This window comes from Amphiura filiformis, chromosome 5 (genome assembly GCF_039555335.1).
Source record: "Amphiura filiformis chromosome 5, Afil_fr2py, whole genome shotgun sequence".
In the NCBI taxonomy this organism is placed as follows: Eukaryota; Metazoa; Echinodermata; class Ophiuroidea; order Amphilepidida; family Amphiuridae; genus Amphiura; species Amphiura filiformis.
In genome coordinates this window covers 37323040-37336029 of record NC_092632.1, presented here as the reverse complement: position 1 = coordinate 37336029, position 12990 = coordinate 37323040, and the positions used below count along the sequence as shown (strand labels likewise).

Below are 12990 nucleotides of genomic sequence, written 5' to 3'. Positions count from 1 at the left end.
CCTCTACTAAGCCAAGGGGGAGGTGCATTTTTGTTTTGGGTAGGGAGGGATCACAAAATGGACCCATATCAGGGCCGTCAAATTTTTGGAATTGCTTGGTGTGAGACACTGTCCAACCACTGGCATACTGAGATGGAATTATTGTTTGCCAACTACAAATGTTCATTTTGATCCATGATTATTTGAGCCAGGGCGCTCGAAAATCTAAAACGTTGGGGGTAGGGATGACAATTTATTTGATGAAGCATGAGATTTTTGTGGTATTACATCCTTGGCATGACATTTACAACATTGATGCATGACATTTTACTACCTTGGTGAGAGGAAGTGCCCGAATGCACAACTGTCACGCTCAATGGGTCAGTTGACAGCCCTGCCCATATTTATACCAATTGTCATCAAAAATAGGAACTGTCTATCCTGAGGCCCAGATTTTTGACCAAATTTGACAAATTTTTCGTAAGTTAAATGTTTTCAGAAATTTTGGCTCAACAAACCTGAGAACATTTTGAAAACTATATCCCATCTACCAATTTTCACACAGAACAGGACCTATCCTTATACCAAAGTGCTGAAAATTAAGACCCTTTTCAGTAGAACATCCTGTATAGCCTTCCTTTCATGTCCTGTGATGATTTAATTGCCTCATCTCCAGGACTGTATCTATTGAAATGTTTAAGGCAGGACAGAGGGGGGCATGACCTGGTGGTGTTTGCACTCAAATATCAATTGCGACAAATCAAGCTGACAAGATGAATTGCATGGATTCTATTAAAGGGCCTAACGTGTTACTTCCGCCACAGTTGCATGATTTTGCTTGGGAGGAAGAAAATGCCCAAAACACATTATTGGCCTTAAATCAAGAACCCAAGATAAGATATATAAATGTCACTGTGATTATTGGCTTCCTCAGTTTCTTTAAGGATACGATACATGATTTACCGACAAGTGACTCATTTCGAATGCGATCATGAATTTTGAAGAAAAAAAAAAGTTTCCACAGGCTTCGTTGGGACTCGAACCAGCGATTCTAAACTTCCTTCGATTACACGTCTAGCGCTTTACCGCTCGGCCACCGTGGCAGTTGAGCGGATGAGTGTAATGATAAAAGATAAATCTCATAATGCCATCTTTAGCCTTTTGTTTACTAAAATAAGACACGCTTTGTAAACATAGATTAGCCGCTTTATGCATAAATAGCACCTAACGCTTGGGAAAGGTTTCAAACAAATAATAAAGACACTGATGTGATGATGAAATTATGTAAGTCGGGAATTATCTGCGTCGCAATGTTTTGTTTTGGTTTAGGAATTTGACCTTAAAATTTACGACTTCATGACATTATCATTCGAAATCAACATTTATCTAGAATGTTTCGTACATGTATGTGAAATAGCGTCAACAATGGTTCGCTGCATATGGTAAAAATAGCCTTGACCTAAAAAAGGGCGAGAGGTACTATATTTACGGATTCAGGCTAAATTTAAAATTGATATAAAACGTTTGTTTTTTGATCGATTACAAAAATTAATTTTTGTCGTATAAAGAAATTGTATCTGGCGTGAATTACACTACAGTTTTTATTCCCAGGGCTCTTTGACTTCTTCAAATAATTTTTTTAATGATAGAGTGAATCCCCTGGCCCTCTATAATTACGCACAAAAGATCAAGTCCCCTTAAAGATCAATGTATTGATATCAAGAGAACTCTGCAGTTTTTTATTAAAATGGGACAAATATGGCTTCTGCCATCCCATTTGCCTTTTACACACCCATCTGGATAAGTCACTAATAAAAAAGCACACAGACTAAAAATATTAAAAGTTTTCAATGTTTATTGATAATGGTATCATAATATCATTTATAATATGAACAATAACACCATATAACATACAATGTATTTGCAATGTTTAGAACATTTAAGCACATATAAAATGCAAACATAGACCATTGAAAAAAAATGTTATCATAACAACAGTGATAAACACATGTACATTAATTATGAAATACTGCCAATATAACATGAGGTCAATATTGTTTATTATAACAGGTGAACTGACCACAAAAGTATTGGTATCAAAACATTATATATAAATAAATTGGTTATATAATATAATATATTTATATAGTAAATACATTGTTAAACAATGAACAGAATGGTTGATTTGATTTATACAACAACAAAGCAGAATTTAAAATCTCAAACAAGCTTGTAGACAAGATATCATCACAGCATCACCATCTGCTGAAGACGCAAGTCGAACTAGTGAAAACGTTCCAGGTGAGTGAAAAATAGTGTAGCGTTGAAGTTAAACTCTTCTATTAAGTTTGACTTGGTTAAAAACTCATTCCAAATTCAAGCTGCTTTAAATTTCTGCTTCGCTAATATTGATAGAATTTGTATACATCCATATCAAAACGATGCACTTTTCAGCTGCTACTACATGTGTCTTTTTTTACATAATAACTTGGAATAAATACCAGGCTCATCTCAAGTGGAGGTCATTTCAAATCAGTTACATGGTTCAGGAATACAGAGAACATTCCTAAACCATGTGCATAGAAAATTCCTAAACCATGTGACTTTGTGATGATTTGAAGTGATTGCCACTTGGGATGAGTCTGGTATCTATTCTTTGCTATTCTGTAAAAAGAGACACATGTAGCAGCCGACAAGTGCATCGTTTTGATATGGATGTACACATTTGTTAATAACTTTTCCCCTCCAAATATAGTTATGATATGAATACACAGTGCTTAGTACATGTTATATATAATTATAAAAATTCTCATCAAAGGGACTTGAGGCACCACAAGGAAAATCCATTGGAATCAGTTCACCATTCATTCGGCATAAGCTTTTGCATTTAGACCACTGACGTCGTCATGCAGATGTGCATATCGCTGCGCAGTAATGATGTTTGCCAACAATGTGCACATCAGTGTGATATCAGGTGACAACATCAGGGACGAAAACGAAATGGTTTACGGGATTTACCGAAAAGGTGAACTAATAATATTGTAAGATACGACATGAATAATGTCTCCAATCAGGCCCTCCCACCACCCAAATCCCAGGGCCACTCAGTTTCACCCACCAACCCACCCTAGGGCCACTCAGTTTCACCCACCAACCCACCCTAGGGCCACTCAGTTTCACCCACCAACCCACCCTAGGGCCACTCAGTTTCACCCACCAACCCACCCTAGGGCCACTCATTTCGACCCACCAATCCATCCTAGGGCCACTCAGAAATCCTTTAAGTTGATCATGGAAGAAAAAGTGGTGATTACAATGTTAGCTCTATTTGTTAGAGCATTGATTAGATACAGAGAGATCCCAGGTTCTGATTAAGGATGAAACTTGGTCAAGTCAAGGAAAAGAATAAATTGGGATCATTCTGTTAACCTCAAATACCAAGTTATAGTTCAGGCTAGTACCCATGGATGAAAAACATATTCATCCTTGAAAATTATTAATTTAAACTTCAACACTACTTGTTTATTTAAGCTTACGGGAGCGCTTTTGAGAACTTCCTCGTCATCAGCCGATGTTGTTAGCTCTGATGTTTTCTTGGAAACGGCTAGAGACCAACCTGATCAGGTGACATCACACTTGATGACGCCACCGGTCGGAAGTTTCCTGCCCTGGTGCCGCTGGGTTTGATCAGGTTGTCCCACACAGAAAACATCAGAGCTAACAACATCGGCTGATGACGAGGAAGTTCCTCGAAAGCGCTTCCGGTAAGCGAAATAAATAAGTAGTGTTGAAGTTTAAATTAATAATTTTCATTGTTATTACCACTACGTATGAATCTGCAATTCTATATATTCATCCTTGTTCAACAAGATTAAAATATAATTGTGATCAGCATCATTACACATGTATTTGCACCCTTTACCATACATGCTATAGTATTTCATGAAGTACATGTATGTTATAAATTGAACTATTAAATGTATGAAAGTACTCCACAACATGCTATAAATTACACACACTTTTAAATATGAAGCATGATTTGTAAAGGATATAACTGAGCACCTATGAAGGTTTTTGACATATCGAGGGATCAGTGACACAAAGACGTAACTCCATTTTTTTGGAGAATGGAGATTTCGATAGCAAAATTTTCAGAAACATGAGCACTTTTCAATAAACACATAGAGGTAACTCCATTTAGCACCCAATTGAAATCAATGGCCAGTGAAACATTGACTTAACTCCATAAGTCAATGTGGACCATTAACTTTAAACTTTAAACTTTTTTCAGAATGGCCAAAATGGAGTTACGTCTTTAACTGACCCCTCGATATAAGCTAGAGAGAAACACTGAACATTTACTCCCAATTCCAATCATGTTTGATGCATTATCATGATTACGGGAAATGACTTAATAGACAACCAAGTTCGATTTGATTCAGGCTGTTCTGAATTCACTTGTGTCTCGTAGCTACTTAGTCCCAAATTAATCAAGAAATGGGAAAGGAATGGAAGCTAATGAATGTCCTTTGGTTTTTACTTTCTTTTTTTTGGTGGGTGATTTGGCAATACAATATTGAAACTGGAAGACTGACTCAATTTAATAATATATCTGGTGAATGTTGATATTTGAAAAGAAATGCATAAAAAACAATTATCGGTCTTATTTTGGGACCAGCCCAAAGACTGAACTTAAGTGTTACTTATGGTTGCATACATAATTTGCAACTACATGTTAATGAGACCAAAAGAGGAATTAAAGATGATGTAAGAAACATACCATTAAAGAACACACACAACTGATGAAGTATGCAAAAAGGAGCTCAAGATACTGTATGCAAAGAAGATATGACCACTACATCAGGTATATTGACGAAATATTTTTGGTTGTATTTTTGGTAAGGATTTAACAAATGCAGTCCATCACAAGACTTGTGATATATCAAGAATAATTCACAATAACTATAAACACTTTCCCAAACATGTAGCTGCACATCGGTGGTATAATAATATACACAGGTAGAAAACAGTTCTTTATTTTAAGGATAAAAATTCATATTTGGCACCTGAACATCTTGGCATGCAAAAAAAATTTGTTGAATCACTGAATTATACCATTTTCCACCTTGTTGTGGCAAGTGACGTCAACGTGTTGCGGCAGCTGTTTCGCATGCACATCAATGCGGCAACTTTTAAGCGTGTGTGTGTACACCAGCTCTTTAAACAAACGTTAGTGATTTGAGGCTGCGCCCACCGAAATGTGCACTGAAGTCACTGCCACATCAGGGTGAAAAATGGTAGAGCCACAATACTACAGAAATACAAAATGTCCTAGACAGCTTACCACATTATATCAACTTGTAACTTTCAAATTGTTTTGAACAGTATGATTTTATCTAAATGTAATGCTGTTTTTACTCATTATCAGCACAAAACCATGGGTTTTCTTGACCACACAGTTTACAAAAAGACAAAATAATTGTGAGAAAACAGCTTTGAAAGGTACATTTCTCTGGGGCTGCTTTTAAAAAACTCCTATTAAAAGACCTGTACACCATTGGAACACCATGTATAAATATAAAAGGTGTGTACACCATAAAAGAAATTTCATTTTGCATGCCACAGTTTAAAAAATGTTACAAAACCTTATATGACATGTTTTCAATCAAATTTCAGGTATATACGAGGTAAAATAACATTAAAATGGATATCAAAGTCATAAATTCATTAATTTCTACAAGGACACAGGCTTACACAAGTATGCAATATCACACATTAGACATTGATATTCTCAAAGAGAGTTTGACAGAATAAACCATCTATCTTCAGCCACTAACGTGCTTGTCTACAAACACAAGCAAAATATGCTTTAACTTTGCTGGTTGCAGATAGGTAATTACTCAAACTCTCTTTGGGAGGACATGTATTAGGGTTGAATTGTCTAAAAATTTGACACATATATTGTTTTTCTTGAACACAAACAAAAAAATACATCATTACACATCTTCAACCCAATTTCTCAGACATACTGTATAAATTGTATATGAATACAATAAATTCTCATTGTTTATCACTTTGATAAAATTCCTGCACCTCTGGTTAAAATATATGTAGCACAGTAACAGGACTGGTCAACCGACATAGTGAAGTTTATATTAGTAATACAAGTGCAAGTTAACGAATCAAAGGAATCATTCCATTGTTGTCATTATCTTCATGTGTGTAATTCCCTCTCATACAGCAAGTTACATAAAGACATCAGTGCAACTTTCGGAAAAACAATTATAGGTTGTACTATATGGGTTTGTGTTTTAATCCAATTATTTATATTGAATTTTTAGTTTGGATTATTAAACTCTTAATAAAGTGTATGTTTTTTGACTTCTAATCAAGTAGGTTCATTAGCCTACCAATATCACTTTGCTGATGCCCATTTCAATAACCAGAGAAAGCTTTAACCAATTGTTCTGATGAGTACCTTGAATTTGGACTATTGTACTTTATGATTACCTGTCTGAGTCTGGATTAGTATTAGGCTCATTCTATTTGCAATCCACACTATCCCTGTGGAAGATTTTGGAAATATCTTCCACAGGGGGAGTATATTTAATGTAATTAGTCAGAGTAAGTCATTTTAAAACCCAAACTCCCATTGTATATATTATGTTTTTACATATCTTTCACAACTGGAGTGAGTATTTTAAATGGATGTTACCCAATTGTCTATTCTATTTGAAACTTACTATTCCCTCTTTGGAAGACTTTAGCTAAATTTGCCACAGGGGTATGTGGATTTTAAATGGAATAACCTACTGACTTCACAAACATCTCAGCACTGAATTTGCCATCTCTTAAAACCATGTAACTCTGTGACTGGTTTACACATAGGCATTGCAGTAATAAATCACAACCTCTTCGTTCTTCTTTGGCTTCCATCACTGCATTGATACTGGGCTAACTCTGAGTATGTTTTACGCATTGACGGTAATACTCCTCAAAGCAAAGCTATATTACATAACAATTTATTGCCGAGATGTTTGGAATAAAAGACATTAATTTCCCATTAATTCCTGTTAATCCAATAACATATATGTTATGATGACCAAGGGGGAGGGGGGGGCAGTCCTGTTAATCCAACAACATACAGCCAGGGGAACAGCGTCTATCATATTTTGTGGATCTATGGAACATTATCATAATAGTTCAAATACATTTTTTCACAACTGGCTAAATATGTTTCATTTCAATATTCAAGTGGTCAGTTTTAGTCGAGTTTTGTACAATAAAACATTTCAAACAACATGTACAGACCCTCTAATAAAGGGACCCATCATACAACCCCATAAAACAGTCCACCCAATATATAATATCTTTCTATACAAGTTAATACAACTGACCTGACACATTAACATCCAACCCAACATGCAGAGTACCTGTTTTTGTTGGTTTTTTTAGGGTTAATAAATAGTAATTTCATACTATACAATGTGCTGAATGTGATTTAAGCTTGTGTAAATCAACGCTGTAAATTACTTTCTCTGTAACCATGGTAACAAACCAATTCATTTTTGTTTACATCATTTCACAAACAGACAGTATACTGATGATGCAATCAAGCAGCATTATGGCCGGCCATAATGTAGGTGCATCAAAGTTGTAATAGCCCAAGCCAACTACAGTCTGTTTCGTCTCAACATGAGAATAACGCCATGTTGGATTTCGCAGTGGCAGTTTTGAATTGTGCATGCTAACCCAAACCCACTGACAGTTGTATATACACACACATGTAGAAGGGCTTAATTTGTCAGTACACTGGCGACACGTGAACGCATTGATTCAAAGCTGCCACTACTGAAATCCAATGGCGCTATGAGACACACTATAATCTCTTTGGCTATACCTTGTTTCACCTCAAGTTTGGTAGTGATGTAGATGCGTTTTTAACAGAATTAAATCGTTTATCGTGTGCATGAACCTAATCCAGCAATTATATATTCACTCATATCGTACAAGAGCAGTTTATCAGCACAACCACTTAAAGGTACTAACATCCCTACCAAACTCCATGTGAAACTAAGCGTATTAGGTCTAAAAATTGCTATTTTAAGACAGAGCAGCTACATACAGAATCATCTTACGAGCCACTGACTTCTGAAATCAAAACTCAACCTGTGGTTGACTGTCGGTTCTGTCCAGTTTCTATTGTTCTAAACAATGGATAACCAGAGAAAACCAGCAGTTAATTTTTAGTTGAATTTTGATTTCAGCCCTTATTTAATGATAATTCTGCAATATCTCAATATTACATGAGGCATCCTTTGCTGAAATAATGGTTTGGTGCAGCCATTTTCTGAACTCATTATGCAATATGCAGTATTCAAATACGTGCCCCACCGAATATAGCATGGGCACCTTATCTACTACCCAGCTGATTAGAAGGCTGAGGCGTAAAAACTTCAGCCTTATGATCTCTATTCAGTCTAGCAGTATCAAATTGACAGATTACAAAATGCTGCATGTCCATACCCCTGGTATACATGTACTGTCAGACACTCCCTATACTGTGTGCCACTTTGAGTTTGGTGTGTGATGTCAAAATAGCTGTAAGTGACATAGCATTCCATCTTCTGTATTTGTTTATGTTTTGGCTGAAGTTGCTCAAGAAAAATATCATGAGATCATGAATTTGTAATGACATTTCTCTGGAGTAACTTCATCAGAAAAATAAACACAGAAGTTTTAATGCTCTCTCCTTTAAAATAATAAAATTGATATTAGGTATTTTCTGAGGAAATATCATCTGAATTGTATAATTAAATAACATTTTCTTTTTTTGAATACAAATGAATACTGACTTCAGTGTTATAAATTACCCTCCCATTTTTATCAGGCAAGGCAAGACAAATGTTTTGTTTGCTGTAATGGACTGAAAAATAGCAATTACCTAAACATATTTTGATGATGTTGCTGCCCCACTTGCTAAGAAGTTACCTAATAATTCACATAGTATATATTTGCCTTCAACTGCAAGAGAAGTATATTTTTTATTTTATCAAATCAGGAAGTTTATTGGGGGCCAGTCCCTTACGACAAACATTTTGTTTCTAGCCTTTCTCATTTCTACATTCACATAAAAAATATTCCAGTACAAAATACCCTGACATCTAGCATCCTGGTATTGGCACTTGTATCTCTGTATCCGGCGAGAGATTCGGCGCCGAATATGACACATACTCTTCCTTTATTGCTGCCGGACTAGCCGCTCTACCCATGAGTAACATTTGCTCACTAGCATTTATCTTACTAGGTAATGTCTGACATTTAATGCGTCCATCACTGCCACCATTATAATGACCATTATACGGCAGTCTAGCAGTTTCTGCATCGGGTAAATTATTTAGCATTGACAGTGTTTGATGTTTTGATAAGTGACCACTTAAGTACCTTCCATCATTCTCTGAGATGACCAAACTTGATGTTGTCGCATGTAACCTTTCGCAAATCGAGCCGTGCATGTCGGAATCAAACGAACTATGACTGACCAAAGTGGTCAGTGAAATGTTCAAGTCTGTTTGACTGGCCGTCTGACAATCGTGGCCCGATTCAAGATCGCTGGGGCTGTGGCACCTGTCGGTATCATCTTCGTTGCCGTTGTTATCCTGAGTTGTATTGTGCTCATACTGCTGCATCATCAGCAGTGAGCGGTCGTTGCACAGTGCACTTAACAGTGGGGTACATACATCTTTACTTGCAATCTCTGCCTGAATAGATTTCAAGGGATCAATGAGTGTCTTTGCAGGTGGCTGGTTCGAGCCTAGCTGCTGGCTATCTGTGCTGCTCGCATCCACCTTGGCACCATGTTTTGTTTTGACATTTTTCCTCTTTCTGTCTCTCTCATCCTCTTCATCATCATCCTCAGCCTGAAAGAAAAAAAAAGAAAAGTTAATTTATAGTAATTTCACTTTGTTGTTTAAAATCATGTACAAACCCACCCCCACACACACATATGCACCCCTCAGCCTGGGGTACCAAAGTTTAGTTTGGGTAGGGATGTGCCGCTGATAATTTGAAAGTGGACCAATCTATATACCAATTTTTCATGAACTTTGGACCCATCGCTTTACAAAAAGTAAAATATTTCGGTCAAATTGAATGCAAATTGCCAAATATTTTCTACAGTTAGGCAAAATTGAGCTATTTTTCAGAAAAAATTGGGATTATTTTGAAAAATGACCCATCCATATACCAAAATTGGCCCAGAAAAATCCCACACCCTGGGTGCCCTCCCTGGAATGGAACAGGGTGGACAACACATAGCACACACACACACCCCCACACACCCCAACCACCCCAAAGGGTTGGAGTTAAATTTCTTGGAAAGAATCATCTAAAAATCTCAGTATCAGTAACAAACATAAATTGTCATCTACATCACATACTGTCATATCTCTAAAGGCTGCCTTGTGTGAATTTTATTATCATTGTTATAAATTTCATTTTGTTATTTTATATTTCAGCATGCTTCTTTCTTTTATGAATGGATATAAGATTGTAAATTTGTGATAATATATCAAAATTAATATATAAAGTTAATTTACAGTGTCTCTCATCACAATTTGATGAAAACAATAAAAAAAAATCACACAAAGCAGCCTTTGAGATACAACGATATGTGATGCAGACGACGAAATATGGTTAGGTAGGATGCTCACCTCATCATCTGAAGCCCATTCTGAGTCACTGCATATGACAGCAGGATTGCCCCAACCACCAGCAGGATCACGAGAGCTTGACGCATCCGACAGAGCCATTGAATGCCGGTTATTTGCTGCCGGCGTTACACCAACGGATGCACCAGGAAGCCATGATGCAATCTTAGCCTTCTCATCTTTACCGGATGACTGCCTTGAATGCCTCGCTTCGAGTTGTGAAAGTGACTTAGGGAGAGCTGTATTGTGGGTCAGAGTCGATTCTAATGTGTAGCCACTCATATGCTGATCATCGATGTCAAATTCAACTGAAACATCAAAAAAAAATGTCATTATCATTTAATTCTTTTCTCAAGGCAAAGTAAATGTTTATGGGGGCACAGTGGCCTAGTGGTACGGGAGGAGGATTGTGAATTCATTGTCTTGTACCCTTAGACAAGGCTCTTAACCTGTATTGTCTCCTTCTTCCCAGGTGGATACCGGCTTATGCTAGGAAGGTAAACATACTCGTTGTGTGGGAGGAGTGGTGCACAGTGTCATCGCCCCGATATCTTCATGGTAGAAATCGCCATGGTAGGTTGAATCCACAGCCAAGCATGGCCATTTTATTCCGACCTTATGAGACGCATAATTATCCAAGTGACCTGACTAAGGCTACTGACAATAGCCGGGGTAATTGATTTCTCGCTGTGTGAGTAAGCTTGTATACGACATTGCGGTCAATGGTCATACTGCCTCCACTGGAGTAGTGAGTGCAGCTATAGCCTGCGCGCTGTAGTCCATAGAGGACCAACGCAATATAAAATTAGAATTTTGGTCAGATTTTGAGTTCAAGACACACAGCCTTTTCTCAAGATGCAAGCTAACAACTATCATATCTGTTCAACACATATTTTCAAGTGTATGAGACCAGATCTGGTTTCTTGAGACGAAATCATTTACGGCAGATATTCATCATTTTCTACCCCGGTATGCGAAGATTTTCGTCTGATATCAAAATCGTGCATAGCAATTCATGTGTATCGATCCCGGGTATTTATTTTAGTATATATCTCTGCTGCACCAAATAATTATTAGCCAGGCGATGTCGGTGTGTGGTGGACCACCCACAACAACATTATTCACAGAGGAGTTGGGCCCCAAGTTGCTTCGAAAGAGAGATGGATCAGGGGTGTGAAAGGCCACAGACCAAAAAAGAGGAAAACTACTAAAAATGCTGAAAAACAGCGTAAAGTCTGGGTAAAAACACCAAATATGGGCTGCATGAAAATAAAAGAAAATGCATAAATTTTGTCAACCCAAAATGAGAAAATCAGCTGAAAAGAGGAACTCTCATACCCCTGATGGATACGCCGGTCTTTAAAATACAAGCATGAACCATTACCTTGCCTTCGCAATGTGGCCATTCTAAGTTTACGTTAATAATTGTGTTTTTTGATTTGGATTCTGGCTATAGGCCAGACCCAAAATATTACATCTATTAATATTGCTACTTTGATTGTGCACTGGGCAAAAAGGTGTAATATTTAACTACTTCCATTTAAAAACCATCACTCAAAATTTGCCTCTAAGTTGAAGAATATGAGTTTTTGTACTCAATACATTCAATTCTCTATTCTATTCAGTACACATACAGGCAAGTCACACTTTGTGCAATTTTTTGCACTTTTTAACATTTTTTTGCAGTTTCACGTAACTTTGGGCACCCCACTTTTTGTCACCTTGCTACACGTCTGTACACATAAATATTGGGGTAAAAATTTCAATTGAATGAACACAGCTTTCAACAGCTGTACACGATCCAGCCACGGTCATATATCGCATATTTCAAACTACAACTAAGAACGCATGACCTCAGATACAAAACTGACCAATCAAAAGTGTGTTAGCATGGTTGGATTCACTTACGCATGCACCCCTACACGCTGGCGTACATCGCGCAGTGTACGCAAAAAAAATTGTCACGCTACATCAGGCTATGTTCATTCATTTTGAATTTCTACTGCAGTGATAAATCCATACCTTCACTTAAATTCTTTTCCAGTGGTGGTCTCTCATCAGAGACAATTCCTGATGTAGTCACAGAACTAACGTTGCTGACAACTGAACGTCTTTGAAGTTCCATCATGTTGGATACCTCGCTGAATGATGTCGTTGTCATTGAGCTGTCTAAATCTGACCAGGACACATCGCCACTGATGTACGACTCGCGATACTTCTTCTTATCTGTGGGTAAACCAAACAAGATCAATATGAACCATTAATATTTGGGTACGTAGCTGATATTGCCTCTATATGAGGA

The 12990-nt window shown here is 37.1% G+C and overlaps 1 protein-coding gene across 2 annotated transcripts in view; it reads right to left on the bottom strand.

The window, feature by feature from the left end:
* Positions 1-9051: 9051 nt before the first annotated feature.
* The window catches only part of LOC140153079 (uncharacterized), a 52947-nt gene continuing 49008 nt past the window's right edge, over positions 9052-12990 (bottom strand). For both annotated transcript variants that reach the window (XM_072175696.1, XM_072175695.1), the window contains exons 12-14: positions 12711-12914; positions 10692-10996; positions 9052-9899 (exon numbers count right to left, since the gene is read on the bottom strand). In XM_072175696.1, the coding sequence (XP_072031797.1) occupies positions 9144-9899; positions 10692-10996; positions 12711-12914 (1265 nt within the window). In that variant the 3' untranslated portion in view covers positions 9052-9143. The remainder of the gene's footprint in view (positions 9900-10691; positions 10997-12710; positions 12915-12990) is intronic.